This window comes from Synchiropus splendidus, chromosome 10 (assembly GCF_027744825.2).
Source record: "Synchiropus splendidus isolate RoL2022-P1 chromosome 10, RoL_Sspl_1.0, whole genome shotgun sequence".
Lineage (NCBI taxonomy): Eukaryota > Metazoa > Chordata > Actinopteri > Syngnathiformes > Callionymidae > Synchiropus > Synchiropus splendidus.
The window spans coordinates 11,291,977-11,309,156 of NC_071343.1; the positions used below are offsets into that span (position 1 = coordinate 11,291,977).

General features: G+C 40.6%; 1 protein-coding gene across 3 annotated transcripts in view; it reads left to right on the top strand.

Moving 5' to 3' along the window:
• The window catches only part of glsb (glutaminase b), a 23,724-nt gene continuing 6,544 nt past the window's right edge, over nucleotides 1-17,180 (top strand). For 2 of the 3 annotated variants that reach the window (XM_053876461.1, XM_053876462.1), the window contains exons 1-14: nucleotides 1-407; nucleotides 4,551-4,647; nucleotides 4,730-4,851; nucleotides 5,093-5,222; nucleotides 5,777-5,856; nucleotides 7,451-7,614; nucleotides 9,973-10,031; nucleotides 13,630-13,662; nucleotides 14,261-14,319; nucleotides 14,800-14,866; nucleotides 15,337-15,387; nucleotides 15,547-15,723; nucleotides 15,876-16,007; nucleotides 16,498-16,590. In XM_053876461.1, coding sequence (XP_053732436.1) covers nucleotides 112-407; nucleotides 4,551-4,647; nucleotides 4,730-4,851; nucleotides 5,093-5,222; nucleotides 5,777-5,856; nucleotides 7,451-7,614; nucleotides 9,973-10,031; nucleotides 13,630-13,662; nucleotides 14,261-14,319; nucleotides 14,800-14,866; nucleotides 15,337-15,387; nucleotides 15,547-15,723; nucleotides 15,876-16,007; nucleotides 16,498-16,590 — 1,560 coding nt within the window. In that variant the 5' untranslated portion in view covers nucleotides 1-111. Of the gene's footprint in view, nucleotides 408-4,550; nucleotides 4,648-4,729; nucleotides 4,852-5,092; nucleotides 5,223-5,776; nucleotides 5,857-7,450; nucleotides 7,615-9,972; nucleotides 10,032-13,629; nucleotides 13,663-14,260; nucleotides 14,320-14,799; nucleotides 14,867-15,336; nucleotides 15,388-15,546; nucleotides 15,724-15,875; nucleotides 16,008-16,497; nucleotides 16,683-17,180 lie in introns of all 3 variants that reach the window. The other variant, XM_053876463.1, reaches the window with a different exon arrangement.

Consider the following 17,180-nt stretch of genomic DNA (forward strand, 5'->3'; position numbering starts at 1 on the left):
CTGTGACTCATCGCTGCCGAAGTCGGTCGTCTCTTCAAGTGTAGCGGTTTTTCCCCCTCCACGTTCTTCTCTGACGCCAGGTTTTCTCTCTAATCGTCGGACGGGCTTGAGATGTTACATTTTAGGTCTTCGGGAGTTCTGAAGGACTTGTTTGCTGCCACCCTTAAGCGTCCTCTGCCCGTGTCGAGCCAGAAGAGCTGGCTCCCCACTCGCCGCCGTGACTTGGGCACCACCTCCGCAGATGCCAGAGCAGCTCAACTCAAGGTCCTCCATGCCGCCGCCGACTCGCGACGCTTTGGGCCGCACACGCAACACTTCCGCAGCTACTGCGCGAAGGTAGAAGGCGCCGTGGAGCCGGAAGAACAGCAGAAGAAAGATGGTGTCAGTCCCGCGGAGAGCACCGACAAGTAGGTTTCCAGCTTAGTGAACCTGGCGAGGGCTCGGTGGTGGCTGGTGAAGCCGGCGACTCATGACGCATACAACCGCCAGCAGATGCTTTCTTATCTCTGTAGTTCTCGCTGTCAACAGGTATTCAATAAACGTTCATGGACTCGCTTAAAAAAACTCGTGGTAAATGGTACGTGTTACTTGATTTTATTTGGCGTCTCTTAAAAGTTCCCACTGGTCTGAATTTAATGCTAAATAAGATCGTTGTAATAATATAAATGATGTGGGGAAAGTGTTCTCTTTTCCCTGACATTAGCAAGCACGTTTTCCTGTGTAGAGGAAGGAAGGTCAGAATTCTAGAAAGACCTTGAAACGTGACACTGTGCCGCCACAAACTGTAGAAATGGAGAGCAGAAATCCCTGGAGGGGAACTGGTCATTAACTGGCTTTGGAGAAACGTCTCAGCTTTATTTATACGTTTGTAGCAGATGTAGGAAACGTTTGAGGTTGATCATTTGGACTGTACGCAGTTATATTTGCAGTTAAATCATTTCTATTTTTTCCATGTCTGTAGTTTTTCCAAATTTGTATTTATAGACACAGAGTACCTTTGCAGTTTTGTTGGGACCTGCTTCAAATGGTGGGTCTAATCTATATGCTTTTTGAACTCTTGTGGTTGAGTTTGAGAGTATGACCTCTCTTAAGGGCATCACTATCCCCAGTGATTGGTGCTGCAGCTTTACGGTCTACAAGGCTGTTGGAGTTTGTTTGTTCTCCCTGTACGTATATGTTTTCCTCCATGCACTCCAGTTTGGATTAGGAGAGCGATGACCCCTGCCTCTTGCCTAGTGTATCTGTTCACCTGTGAGGGGTTCAGTGGAAAGTGATGGTCATCTGACGGCTGCACGTGCTGCAGTAACAAATGTTGGCGTAATCACAGACTTGAAAAATTAAATACGTTTTTGCTGAGTTTCAAAGCTACTCTAGTAGAATGATGCTTTCTTTGTGTGCTTGGTTTTTATACTGGCTGAAACAATTGGCTCTGAAAGGGGCTGGGAGCGATGAGGAAATGACAGAGGGTTAACCTTCTTTGTGTTCGAGGGCAGCACTTTTCCTTTTCAGGATTTATTCTGCTGTTATGGGGCTTATAACATGTCTGTGGAAAGCTTGCTATGGAGGTCATCTTCGTTTGTCAGGACTATTTTGGACCTATTATGATGAAGTAAAGGTCAACTAGGACAAGTGATTTTTGTTTCCGTGTGGGTTTATAATTTTTGGCTTCTGAGATAAGTATTATGACTATAGTGCATTACATTGTTCTCATAGAAAGTGTGAAACGAGTCCCTGGCAAATGATGAAGTTATTGGGGTTTTTTTTTTTTAAGCAGATCAGCATTTTAAGAAACCCCTTCAACATAATGTTCCAGTGCTCGCGTTGGCAGAGTGCAATGGAATAAAATCCTAAAATAGCCCTTAAATCATCAGCTTGACCTAATACTTGACCTTGTATTGTGTCCATCGCCTGGTTCTTTCGCTCAGCATCTGGGCCCTGTTTACTCAGAAACTCAGGCTTCAGAAGTGCAAACACACTCTCTTCACAGAGTAGGACCTTTCCGTGGTTAATGGATCAATTGCAAATGGCTGGTTCCAAGTTTCTTTCAAACGAAATGGTGTGCGTAGAAATGGAAAAGAACGTGCGTGGCTGTTCACACCTGTATATTACAACATTGTTTTCTTTACCACAATATTACCACAGCTATTTTGGAATCATTTTTTTTATTCTAGTCAATGTACTGTGTTGCATTGAGGTGCAGGAGAAATGTCCTGTCTATTTCTAAATGGTATCAACATGTAAAAGAATGTACAACGAGATACTGTCTTTTTGACATTTAACTCTGGTGATATTGGCTGTTACCTCTGTCCCATGGACACAGTTATTGGATATATCAAAATGGAAAAAAGAGAAGCCCAGCTGTCAGTGTGTGAGGAAACTGTGCGGAATTTTGGAATGGTATTCTGTTTTGAGAAGTATAGATACGGCTGGTTTCAGAAATTGTCTTTTATTATTTACGCAATTTACTGGAAATTTCCTATATTCTGCTATGATTACCACCATTAACCTTTGACCTTGTGTCATGTTCAGAGGGCCCTGATGTGAAGTGTGTCCTTCCAGTCCAGACACCTGTTCGGTTGCTCCGTGACTGTAAGGTGCATTTGTTGACTGGAGGCAGATGGAGGTCAAAAACACTCCTTAAAAGACTTGTATGCCTGACCAACCACATTTTAGCAGATCCTGTCTTGTTTGCACAAGTTAAGGTGCTGTTGCCATGGGTGTGTGAGGAGTGTTTGCACAGTGGAGGACAGGAGGTGTGCCTTAAGAAACTCATGCGCGAGACTATTGATGAAGTAAACGGATGTAAAGCTTTCTGCAATGTGTTCTTGCAGTTTAACCCTGATTGTAAAATCTGTAGAACATTGTGTTTGTTGTTGATCTGTTGTTGTTTTATTTTGGGGATCCATTGTTGGTTGTGTGAGATTGTGAGTGAAAGGCTAACCCCACAGCGTGTAGTTTAAACCACTTTCACTATTGACGGCAAAAACAAATGCAATGTAGTTTCCACTTTCTTAGTCATTGGTCTTTGTAAACTGTTTCAGCATCATGTTATTTGAGATGCCATTATTAATGAGCACAGTTCTTTCCAGTGCAGGGTCATTAAGTGCACACGGCTTTCAACACATGCCAGATTAGTGAGGGTGATTTACTTGGATGACTACTGAAGCAAAGGAAAGCAGAAGTTGCTTTGCTGATGTAGGTACGTCGATAACAAGAGCACAGTTGGAATATAGACGAGATGCTTGATGGTCGTACATAACCATTTTGTGGTTCAAAGCGATGAGTTTTCTCATCTACCAGAGGTTGCACAGAATCCAGCGTGTGAACAGGTCCCAGTGTTTGCTCAATTAATCCGAGCTCAGCACAGCACAGGGCGGGAGAATCCCTGGAATTCTGGCATGGTGTCGTGCTGCTGAAGGCGTTGTATTGGTAAATTATGATGATGCATGTTACACCTCGCTACATTCTTATTATTTTGAACTGTGTTTATTGTGAGTACAAAAATATAAATATATATAGTCTCACAGGATATGCATTTTAGTGCAAGATTAGTCATCTTCCTGGTTTCCCTATCAGATTATTCATTCAGTTAAATCCTCATTCTTTACCTTTTGATAGTTATGAAAAACAAAAAAAAAAATCAGGATTTTAAGATGGCTTCTGTAGACTTCAGTCTAGTCTACTTTTTAACAGCCACCAATATGACGGATTTAAGGCAGTGACAATCGCCACTCAAGGATTCTACCTGAGAGCCAAAATTGCAACATCTTGGACGGTTGTAGTTACACAACTACTAGAAAAAAAATGTGACTCACTTTGAGGACTGATATACAATACTTTCACACTAATACTCATTTTGAATGTGTTGCTTGCCTGAGATTTTAGAGATTGAAAACTACTTTTAGGTTGTGCTTATTCACAATCAAAGTCAAGTCAAAACATTTGTGTTTATCGTGCGCATTTGGCTTAAAGTTCAAGTTGGTGACTCAATATCCAGAGTCCTCAGGGTTCCTTCAGTCTGGAGGATCTGCTCTCCAGCACTCGTGACAGCCCACTCCTCTTCCCCTCAGAAGTCAAGAGTTACTGGATGAGTCATTTTCCAACCTCAGTATGAGAAATATAAACGGGTCTCTGTAACTGGGACAAAGTTGACATTCCAAAAAGACTGCATGTTCAAGTTGTACATGAGGATTGTTTGAGTGTTTTAGAACATAAAGCCAAAGTGTTTTAATCGAACCAGGAAGAAAACGTACTGGGAAAAGTCTAGTTTCTCACTACCAGTACATGCAAAGGCATTAGGAGTCTTATCAAGTCTGTCAAGTCTTTTTCTTTTCCTGTTTTGGTTGAGTTGCAAGTGGAAACAAACAGTCACTGTCCTGTTATGTCCCTCATGAGCTGTGGAACCTATTCCTATCAGAAAGCTGCGCCCGATATCTTTTTGAAAGTGTTTAATTATGCTAAATATTTTACCTAACATTTTTCAAATTTTTGTTTGCCGTTTTGCTGGGTCTTGCTGGAGCATTTGTCTGAGTAGTGGTTGTCTATTGCAGGAGAAGAAATGCAGGAATCCTTCCCAGCCTGGAGGATCTGCTCTTTTACACCGTGGCTGAAGGTCAAGAGAAGATTCCCGCCCATAAATTCCTCACGGTACATTGATTAAAAAAAAAAAAATTCAAATCAGTAAAAAACTATAATCTCATTTAATTTATGTTTATGAATATACGTTCAGGCACTAAAAGCAACTGGGCTCAACACAGCCGATCCCAGACTGAAGGAATGTATGGAGACGCTCAAGGAAACTTTGAAGAAAACCCCGGATGGTGTGACCCTGGACCGACACCTCTTCAAAAAGTGAGTCTGATCTCCGGACCTCCCGCTTGAAAATGATCATTTATCACAAAATGAGTTCATGCTGGTTCTATAACTCCATAGATGCCTATGAACTCATTTGTTGTGATAAATATTCCCCATCTTATTCACATGCCAAGAAGTTTGTCAGAAATCAGTTTTAAGAAAAACTCTGTTGACAAACTTTCTCCCAGTTGCATGCCGCCGCTGTACCTGAGCATGGTGTTTGTGGTTTGTTCATCAGGTGTGTCCAGAGCAACATTGTCCTGCTCACTCAAGCCTTCCGCAAGAAGTTCGTCATCCCTGATTTCCAGTCCTTCACCTCTCACATTGACGAGCTGTACGAGTCAGCCAAATGTCTCTCTGATGGACAGGTGTGCCCCAATATCCATGGTTGTTTAGATATTTGTTTTATTGCATCATCATCATCACGTTCTGTTGGATTGGAACAATGGCCAGCTGGGCTTCTGCTCTGATCCACGGACTTCTAATCATCCAGCTGTTCTCCACTTCAAAAGTGTATAGATTTAATATTGTAGGATGGAAGATGGTCTCATTGTTCAGGTGCATGTGAGTAGTGGCTGAACATGATCCTCACTGGTTACATGATTAAGATCAATGGAGCTGTAACTTGAGGTCATATCGATCTGCTAGGATGAAACAGTGAAGCTCAAATTCATGAATAATGGAGCTTCATTTCTGCTCTCTTGTAGTCTTCAATTGTGTTTCGATTGAGCTACAAGCTCATGGAGCCCATTGAGACTGTCACCCTCCGATCTAGGCGTGACCTTTGTCCGTGGCTCTATTATTGTTGCATATTGTCTATAGTTTTGTTTTTCCACTGAAAGGGGACACCAGCAGACTTCAGCACTGTAAGCTGAGCTGCTGCAGTGCTTGCCTTCTCTCAGCTGACTTTCTTCTCTTGCAGGTGGCAGACTACATTCCTCAGCTTGCCAAATTCAGTCCTAACTTGTGGTCGGTGTCTCTGTGCACCGTTGATGGACAGAGGTAAGCATAAGCAGATATTTACGCAGTGACCGATCAGAGATTTTACTTTAGGAGGATTGTACAGTGGTTGGACAGAAAATGGAGACACCATAAAGCTTTGAAAAAAAAAGGTTTGTAAAAAAAGCTTTGAAGTGTTTTCATTATTTTGTCCAACCCCTGTTTATGTTCATCTGCATGATTTGATTTTTTTTTTTCTTACTTGCTTTTTAAACATAATCCATGTGTAAAACTCTAAAATGAGAGCATCAATTTTTAACGTTTTTGGAAAGATATTTTAGATAGATGGCACTGTGGAAAAACAGAAAATATATCAGCGACTATAATTTAAATGTAGCGACAGCATGGTCAGACACTTAATATTTCACCTTCAATCTTAAATAGCACATGAGACGAAACACTTATTGCCTTAGAACTGGTTTTGCGTGAGACTGGCTGTAACTGTTATTCGTTTTTAGTTAAAAGTATGAGCATAAATCTAACGCAAGCGGCCTTTATATGGGATTTTTCTATTCGATAATTGATGGTCAAAAGAATCAGCTGTGAACAACCTTCTGTTGTAATTCAATCTGTTTGGAAAGCAGAAGGAATAAAATTATTTTATCATCAGTTTTATCTGTCCCCACCTTGTTCTGGTCTGACTTCCTTCCAGAAATGTGGCGAGTTTTGTTTTGACCACATTCCAAAACTCATTTTGCTGATTGCATAATGACCAAATGCTACTTGGAGGTTTGGTGTCTGTAATTTTCACTCGAGATATTTGGAATAGCTAAAACTGCACGTTGCCAAATGACACAAAAGTGTGCTCCAGTTTTGTAACCATTGTTACATGAACTTCTCTGTACCACAGAGTGTATGTTCAGTTAAGATGCTTGCTAAGTGAAAATAAAGTGAGATTACTCCAGTAAAACCTGACGTGTTGAGTGACTCTGACAGAACAAAAATTGTCATCAGTTTTGCTACATTTAGAAAGCAAACCTTAGCTCTGTATGTAATCTTTACTGTAAACCTGTGTGGAACAAAAGTCAAACAAGTGTGGCGTATGAATAGCTAAAAACAAACATAGTAAATCAACATTAGTAAGCAATCGTTTCTTCTTGAAACTCGCGTCAACATCTATGCTACCAGTCTTGCTATCGTGATACAGCACATGCTTACAACAGTTGACCAAAGCAGGATCACTATGTGCTGAACATTTTGAACAAATGTGTTCATCGTGTTGAGTCATTGATTTATGACATTGCTGTTTATTTAAAATAGTTATGAACAAAGTGTACGGTAAGATTGAGTGGTAAAAATGTTTCAGGAGTGCTGCAATAGGAGTGCTCTGATCAGTGTCTTCTCTGATCGGCTGCTGTGAAATATCACAAGTGTGGGTTTGTTGTGTTTATGTGAGAGCAGGTGTCGTAAAGATAAGGTTGAATCAGGCATTCGGTAATGAAGGTGTTGTGCTCCCTCTGCTTGATCTCCGTCTTCGTTTTATAACAAGACAGTACTTGACCTAATTTTTCATATCTTCTGCATTTCTTGAGTCTAATCACAGCAACTGCCGCAATTCTGGATTCAAAGATAATCTTTATCATCGTGTCCTGTGCAGGCACACAATCGGAGACTCCAAGGTTCCGTTCTGTCTGCAGTCCTGCGTGAAACCGCTCAAGTACGCCATCGCTGTCCATGATCACGGCACAGAGTATGTCCACAGTTTTATCGGGAAGGAACCTAGTGGCCTGCGCTTTAACAAGCTCTTCCTGAATGAAGATGGTGAGTGGTTTCCCTTTTAGGCCTGAATCATGATTTGTGATTTTGAATCTACATTTTTTTTTTTTTTTTTTTTTTTTTTTAAGTATTAAAAAATGTGTTTGTTTCGGAAGTTTGAACACAATGTTTAATGAAACATCTAAAATATTATACATAATATTTTTTATGTAAAATAATAAAATATAAATATTCCTTTTTTGTTCCGGTTCTATGTTTTGATCATCTCCTCGTCTAAAGTAGAAGCGGAGCCAAATGAAGAACAATATAACAGCTGTTTTTTTTTTTGTTTTTTTTAGCTTCACTTGGTTCATAAAATCCACTTTGTAAGTGGCAATGAAATCAACACTGTAAAGTTTGGGTTCTTCACATTGCTCTGTCACAATCGTAAACGCCACCCAGCCGTCTGTTGCTTAAATACTTTTTTACGTTAACATTAAACTCCAGACTTGATCAGAGAAATATATTATAATAAGTTGTTTTGTTTTTGTTCTAAAATGGAAAAACTATTCATTGGCCCTTTTAATAAGTGCCCTGATAATTCCATTTTGAGCCCCATTCTTCATTTTATATGGACCTGGGAGCGGGTCTGTTAAGTTCACGACAAGGCTGGAATTTAATGCTCCACCGTGGTGTTAGAAGCTGACCAACAGCTGCACTTCAATGACTTCAGTGATTTTTCAAGTTGGGCAAGCTGATTTGAAACCTGATGTTAAAGCAAACGAAAAAGACTTTTCTGAGTAGCTCGTGCTGATGTTTACAGAAATTTGTTTGATGTTTTCATTTTCATTTCTTTTGGGAAGTGAGTCTCTTAGATTGCTCCGATGAGTCAGTAGTCAGCATATTGAGGCCAAAGAGACACAGGAAGTGGAGCAGGCGTTACAGCATCTGAGATTCAGTCGAGTAACTGGCAGTATCAAAGTCAATTGTCTGAAGTCAGAGGTGATGGAGCTTAAGAAGCGCATGTTGAGTATTTGTGTTTTCAAAAGTCCATTGTTGAGCATGATTAAGATTTGTCTACATTTACTGAAGTTTGCTGTAGTGTAATCTCTACTCTATCACCGAAACAGAGCAGACATTGTGTATTATGTAAGTTTGCAGATGAGCTAAATAAATACCAACGTGACAAATGCTGACTTCATGATGAACCACATGGTCCTCATCAACAATTTTGTTGGATAGTTGTCTAGTTTGTCTGCAACTTTAAGCCCCTCCAGGGTCAATTTCTTTTGATGGAAATAATGTCTTCCTCCACGTCTGCTGGAGCAACAAGGGATATTTCCATTTTTCACTATTGTTTGACTGTTGTCAAGTACGGGCTATGTGAAAATTCTGGGGGACTTTCATCAGGGGCTTGTGCTTTTGTGTTATGGGGCAACCAAGCTATTTATTTTTGTTTGTTTTATCAGTTGTTTCTATGACGTCTGGATTGTAACCAAAATGAATTCCTGACTGACGTGATTGATCTCTACTTCTTTGGTGTATGTTTTGCCTCAACCAGAGATATAATGAAGAGCTCTGTCATCTGCCGGAGACCAAGAGTAGAGCACATTTTTCTTGGCGACGGTCACGGCAGATAAAAATGGCTTCAGACTGTCTTTCAAGCTCATGACCAGTCCTTGGAAGAGTTCTTTACCTGGAAATCAGCGTGTGGTCTGTTTACATAACCTGCTGTGTCAACAAGTCTGATGCTGTTGGAATTTGGCTTCTCTCATTAACCTATTTCCAATGCCAAACCTATTTCCTATTCTTAGCAATTTCTCCACTGGCGTCTGAATGCTGCAATGTCATCATCCTGTATTGGGATTCGGCCAGTGGGCACCCCAGGCAGTCCTCACGTGTGTAGAGATCAGGGTTTATTTAGGAAGCCGGTGAACCAAGTGTTGTCTTAAATCTCCAGTAAATCCCCTTAGGGCCTGCGGCTGTTTACAGACAGGTGATCTGCCAGGAAACCACTTTGTTGGAGTCATTGTTATGTATTTATACTGAAGTTGCTGTTTTTAATCTCAGGAACGAGGTGCTGAATGTTTGATGACTTGGAATCAGACTGCTTTTTTCCCCAGTCAGCACAATACCAAAATCAAGAGTGTGAGGTGGTAATTCTCAGATGGAAGCCAAAGGGTCTGTTTGTCATGACCCTCTCTAAAGAGCTCATGGTGTCCTCTAGTCATCTACTGTATCATTTGAAAACGTAAAAGAAGGCGTACTGTACAGGCCAATGCATCAGTCATGTTGTGAACAGAAACAGTCTGGTCTGGGACTTGCCTAATCGTTTTCTTCTTCATCTGACCTCTTTGTTGTTGCTCTGCACCCATGACCGACTCTTCGCTTTACTGTGTCAACTAAGGTCTTGCTTATTTACAGATAAGCCCCACAACCCCATGGTGAACGCCGGCGCAATCGTTTGTACGTCACTGATAAAGGTAAATACTGTTTAACCTCTTTGGTCTGTGTGTTTCTACACTTTGGGAGCTGCTTTAATGTATCTATGAAAAAGTATGTTCCCTTTTATTCTTAGAAATAGTCTCATGTTGTGCTCAACAAGTTTCAGTTTTCGCAGACAATAACCACACACACACACACACACACACACACACACACACTACCAGTAACTTTCCAAAATATTCTAGACTTCCACAAGAACCAGGAGGTCACAGCCTTCATTGGCAAGTTGTTCCTGTTGTTATTCATTCCTGAAGCACCCGTGTCTGCCTCAGCATAACCTGCTTTTCGTCACACCAAAGGGCATTTATTTATTCATTTCTATAAAAACACTCGTACACTGGCATTCACAGATGATATACGACATGTTCTGTTGCAAGTGTTTCAAACAAAACATCCTGTTATTTTTGATAGCATTGGGTCTAAAATGCTGCATAACGATGGCCTGAAGATCCTTCCGCTTTAACAGGAAAAAAATTGGACAATGTCTTTGTCCGTAAAAATGTTAACTGCTCGCTAATACTCACAACACATGAGCACACATGTTCAAGCTTCAAGCTACGTTGTTGTTTTGAAATAATTTCTTGTGTATTGTATTACGTTGATGGGTTAAAACAAAAATCCTAGTATGATAATGTCTAAGAGGAACATGGGATGCCAAGGGATCGCTGGTGTAGGCCTGATGTTTTCATTGGGTTCAGCTGCTTACTGCCAGTATACAGGTGTCTACAATTATTGCATTTTTATACCAACAGAGATTTCATATTCATAGCTTTAAAAAAACAAATGGATCCCTTTTAATATATGAGTTGATTCCTTAAACATGTCATTCTTTAATAAGTTGTCTGCATGTGGAGTGAAATGTGTTTGGCCTGTTTGTATATATTTTGATTAGATTTGGATTTGTATAAATGGTGAGTGAGCTCGGAATGATGGGTCACGGATGTGCGACCCCTTTGCTGAGGTTAATCTGTAACCTGAATGTCCCCCATTCCTTTCCCTGGTCAATTTTCAACAAGTTGAATGGTGCGTCATAGGACAAATAATGCAATCTGCAATGCTTCAGTTTTTAAACTCAATATTATTAATACGGAAACTATTAAAATATAGTCATATTGAAAGAGGGAAGTGACTTCAGAAATCAGGCCTTGTCACCTCCTAAGTGTACAATGTTATAATATGAGGCAATTGGAAAACAAGAGCTTCTTTAATATAGTGAACTCTTGAATTGTGAACTTGGCGGTGCTATCACATTTAAACTCTTTCACCAGTTTTATGTTGTCTTTTTTTTCCCCAAAAATTTCTATCAATAACTTTAACTACATACTTTGTTCAGTACTTGTTGTATGAAAAAATAAATGTAATGTGAGGTTTTAGAATCAATCACAATCAATTACATTCAGAATGGTCAAATTTAACTTTAATCTGTGCACATGAACTTAAACATCAGGGTGGAGTGCTCCAGTGATGAGCAAATTCTTTGCTGCATGACGTGCACAGAACTGGTGCATCTATTATGAAGAATGTTAACGTTTCCCATCCATCAGCACAATCTCATTTAGTCCCCTTCATCGTGGATGTTTTGGTTATGACACCTGAAATCAGTGACTCATTCACTGAAAAAATTGTCTCTGCGAGAGAAAGTTTACACACATTTCTGTAGTTATTCGATCGGAATGAATGGGTTAAACTCTCAGCTCAGTATGAATACTTGTCTTTGGTGTAGTGCTCAGCTCGCTGAAGAGAAATATCAGCTCTGTGCTACTTGTGGAGTGAGGGTAAACGTCGAAAGGATTCAAATCAGACAGGATATGCCCATCCTGAAGAATATTTGTGTACGTGCCATTTTAGGTGACCAACACACTAATGTGTTTTAATGGCTTCTTCAAGATACTTTGAGTTGACATCAACTCAAACAGCCAAGAAGTCATTTATTGTTTCTTTTTCTATTACCTGATGACTGTATGGCTGCCGCCAGGTTTAGGAATTGGCCCTAAACCAAGTGTTGCCCACAGGCTCCCCTTTATCACTACAGTAGGTAGTCATCGATCAAGCAAGAAAATAGTTGGAAGTAAAGCTCGGAGGCGTGTGGCGAAACAAGCTCTCGCTTGTTGCTTGGTTGTGAGAATCTTCGAATTCTTTGACACGACTTGAGGACTTCATGACACTGCACACAAGAAATTGAGGGGGAAGTTGCATGATCCCGCTGTCATTTATGGACCTTAAACTAGCGATGCCCGATATTTCCTGGACTGTACCTCTGCCAGGTTGCCACATGCATCTTTCATGATATGAAGTAGTGCAGTGATGATCTTGCTGTTTGCAACTTCACCACTAATTGAACGACATGTATACTTTTCTTACGAGAAATTAGAAGAATGTTTTATCTTTAGTTTCACTTGTCAAAGTAAAGGCAAAATTCTGAAAGTTTTTTTTCCCTGTTAAATTATAAATCAGGTCTGGCCTGCTCGTGAGCATTAGTGGAAATTCCAATCCTGTTTGGAAGCGAGTTCTCTCTCAGCTCAGTTTTATTAAAACAGAACTTGACTGCAACATGGCAACCAATTCTCTCTGTTTCAAAGCGAACAATTCGAACCAATCTTTGCCTGGTTAATATCGTGCATCACTATTTTATCATCAACTCCTTAACCATTGAGAACTCAGACACATGCCAAGTCTCCAGCCTGCTCAGCTTCCTGTGTCTTTTTTTTCTCCTCTGGACGGGAAAGCGAATGTTTCCGGTGGCGCTTGTTTGCCCCAAACTGTTGTGTCATGGTGCTTGAAGGCAAAATATTGTTGCTGTACTTGTATGTTGTTGCATATTTTACAGACTTAGCAACTGTGGGAAATAATGACTGCAGCTGCAGGTCAAAATGACGTTGGTAATTTTTTCTTCCTTTTCCATATCTATCTCCTCGCACTCTCCCCTCAACCCCTCCCCCCTTCTCTCCTCTTCTCCTCCCAGTCAGCCCAGTAGACACCCATCTAGTGAATCTTAACACCTCCATCAGTGTTTTTTCTTCTTCTACACGGGCAGGTTTTAAATGTTAAACACATATCACAAAAGGTTTTTGGACAAAGGCCACTTCAGTGTGCATGTGTGTCAGTTTGTGTTTTGGTAAATACACAACAAAAAACAGAAGGTGAAACGGATCATCTCTCCTTCATTTTCCCTAATGTTTTGGCCTCCCTGCTCGGATGAACCAAAGTTAACTTCATGTTTACACACACTCATGTTATGGTAACACAAATGAGGTATTTACAACGAAATCAACAACATTCATTCAAAAATAGTTTTTTTTTCTTTCTTGTTTTATATATATATTTTTTATCTGCATTAACTGGTCACGCAGGTTTACTAAACCTTCATGTAACTTTAGAAGCTTCTGTCACTTGTACGTTAAACCAATCAGATTGTTTGTAGCTCATGTGATTTGATGACAAAATCTTTTTCATACATTGCTAATAGTGTCAGTTTAATGATCAACAGTAGCATTTTCATTGTATTGCATTTGTTTTGACTTTTGTGTCAGACTGAAATGTGAACGTTAATTGCAGACTTTTTCTATTTCTCCATAGCAAGGTGAAGGCAACGCCGAAAAGTTCGACTATGTAAGTATCGCCTTCCCATAGTTCTTAGATGGAAGTTATTTTTTGTTTTATTCTTATATATTCCTTTTGATGTATGTAAAAATTGCCAAACATTTTGGGCCGTTCACTGTTATGTACATAAGAGGAGGCTAAATAAAGCCTTAAATTGGAAAGAATATAAGCCACTAGTGCCTTCTCACTTTGTTCAGAGGTCACACTGTATTGTTTAGCTGTGGTTGACTTGCTCATCTCAAAATTTACTCCCCAAACTCGTAAGACTCGAGGCTCTCTCACAAGTGTCTTTCATTTTCCTCTACAGCAAGTTTTATAGGCCAATGATCGGCTAACCCAACCACTTCAGACATTGTTGACAGCTTGTCTTAAGCGGCCGATTTGTCTCCCAAAATGTGGACATGTTATCTTTCCTTTACCTGTTCTCAGCCAGGTCAGCACATCTATAAACTGTCCATTCAAAACTAAAACATTCACCGAAGTATGAAAATTAGAAAGTGGAAGATAATAATAATAATAATAATAATAATAATAATAATAATAATAATAATAATAAAGTTGCCTTTCTCACCCTAGCAATGAACCATAAATCTACTTTTTCTTTCAGGTGATGAATTTCCTAAAACAGATGGCTGGAAATGAGTACGTCGGCTTCAGCAATGCCACGTGAGTTCTCTTCTCACTCATCCACCCCACCAAAAAAAAGATAATAATTCAAACTGGAGTGGTATGATGCTTTATAAGTAGACAGGTGTGTGAATCATGTGACACATTTGTCTTGGTTTTCCTGGCGCTTTTTTATTTTGCTCCAGCAGAGACTGATATGGTCAATGTTAACTTTTACTGCGACTGTTTTCACTCCAAACAAAATCAAATGCTAAACGTACTTCAGTAAACAGAAGCCCTGATAATGTGGACTAAACAATTCGAAGCCGGTGGCATTCCAAGCCTCTGCCTGCTTCAAGAATGAGCCTTTTCTTGTTTGGTTCTTATCTCGTGAAGGTCACCGTTTTATGGAGGCTGATTTTGACGCATGGGTGAAGGGGGGGGGGCGAGTGACAGATCACATGATGCTACCATTCCTTTGCTTCTTGTGCACACACACTGACATGTGAGTAACTTTGCGCTGCTCTCTCTGTTTGACAGTTTTCAGTCTGAACGGGAGTCGGGCGACAGGAATTTTGCCATCGGCTACTATATGAAAGAAAAAAAGGTTTGAGTTCTGAAGGGCTGTTGTTTTGCATTCATATTGTCACTTATAGTCATATTTTAATGAAAGAAAGATCAGATACATCCCTGATATTGAGGTCTGCTGGCTGTTATTTTGAATACAACTCATAATTTCCATAGCAACAGCCTTTTAAAGGTCCCCTCTTATGCTTGTCCGTAAATCCAGTGAATTTTGTTTCTCCTTGCCCTGACCACACCTCCTGTGTGATTAATAAGAGTGTTAAATGTAGCAGAAAACATGTAATAGCGTGACACAAGGAGAGCCATTTTTTAATATGGCTCTAATTCAGAGTCAACTAACCCTAATGAATTGGTTTAAATAACTAAATCAAACTAATTCCACTGTTATTTAATTGTTGACAATTTATTTGAGTTTTCAGTGATGTAAAAAAAAAGTATTGCTTGTCTGCATGACACACTTTCTGTCATTCATGAATATTATTTTTGTCTCAGTGTTTCCCTGAGGGCACAGATATGACGTCTGTCCTGGACTTCTACTTTCAAGTGAGTGGATCATCTTACTTTATTTATTTATTTTTTTCATTATTGTTTTTTTTTAAATAAAAAAAAATCCACTTTAAAAATGAAATAACAGTGTTTCAGTCTTCTGCAGTGGCTTGGATGGAGAGAATCTCATCGTAATTTGTTCTGTCGCCTCTGCAGCTCTGCTCCATCGAAGTGACCTGCGAGAGCGCCAGTGTCATGGCGGCCACCCTGGCAAATGGAGGTATCTGTCCGATCACCGGCGAGCGCGTGCTGAGCCCCGAGGCAGTGAGGAACACTCTCAGCCTCATGCACTCCTGCGGCATGTACGACTTCTCGGGACAGTTTGCCTTCCACGTGAGTGCAAGAAACTTGCTTAGTCATATATTTGCAATCCTTTTATCATTAGTTTGGAATGAAAAATTTGCAGTAATGAAAAAAAAAAGATTATTATCATCATGGTTCTTTAAATACATTTACCTGAAGCTCATCTGTTTCCTGGGCTGTAGGTGGGTCTGCCCGCTAAGTCTGGGGTGTCCGGAGGAATCCTCCTGGTGGTGCCAAACGTCATGGGCATCATGTGCTGGTCTCCTCCTCTGGACAAATTGGGCAACTCTGTCCGAGGGATACAATTCTGCACGGTACGTGAGAGAAACAGACATCCACATTTCTTCTCTTCTTCCTGACAAGAACCTTCCTCTCAGAATCAGATTTAGTTCAGGTCCAGACCTCCAGACCGCCCTCCTCCCTGATTGTTTCCAAATGATCTTGGACGTAGGATGGTCACACAGTCACATGTTCGAATTTCCTTCCTAGTCATGTAGTGACTTGCTTGGCATGTTGTCTCCATATAGGCTCTTGTAGCTGCCTGAGAGTTTCCAAACAGAGCTTTATTGACAATTGTCAACAGACTGGCCTGTCGCCGGCAAACAGTGCGGCTCTGTAACAGCTACAGTGTGTTTGCTGGCAAACAAACAAATCATGAGATAAAATAATCAGCGAGGCATTATTCAGCCAGTGTTGCCCTTGAGCTACATTATCTCTTCAATAGACACACTTGAAAAGACTCGGGCCATGATGTTTAACAATTGGCTGGGCATAGAATGATCCTCGGTTTTGATCTGGCTCCAGGACCTCGTGGATCTCTTCAACTTCCACAACTACGACAACCTGAGGCACTTTGCCAAGAAGCACGATCCTCGTCGGGAGGGAGGAGACCAGCGGGTAAGGACGCACAACACCCCGTTGAGTGTGTGTGAGGAGAGACAGACGCAACACAACCGTTCGCCAGATACTGCGACTGCCGGTGATTCCAGGTGACTTTCGATCTGACGTCTGGTAGAGATGGCCGCACACACACACTTCACCTGCTGACCTTCTGTTTGTGTTGATATTGTGCTCAAATATTTGTGCTCTCCGCCCTGCCCGACTCTGTTGTTGAATGTTCGGATGAAGCTCGTGTGTCATTTGAACGTGGCGGCAGTTTCCACCTCTGACATCCTCAACCTCTCAACCATTATACTAACATGAGGACTAAAACCTCACTCATTCATTAGGTGGCATAAATTGTTTATAAACAAGGATGTTCATAACATACAACCACTTACAAATACTTCATTTGGAAGCAGAAGAGTGTGTGTAATGCGTATGCTTTGCACAAGTCGTGAGGACCGTGTAGGATTCATGAAGTTATACTCACTTTTTATTCAGGTGCTCTTTATCTTTTCCTCCCTCTGGTGGAGGTCTACGTCACTGCATATTTTGAACATGGCCGCGAACACAATGTTCAAATTTTTTTTTTTTAATTTAAATTT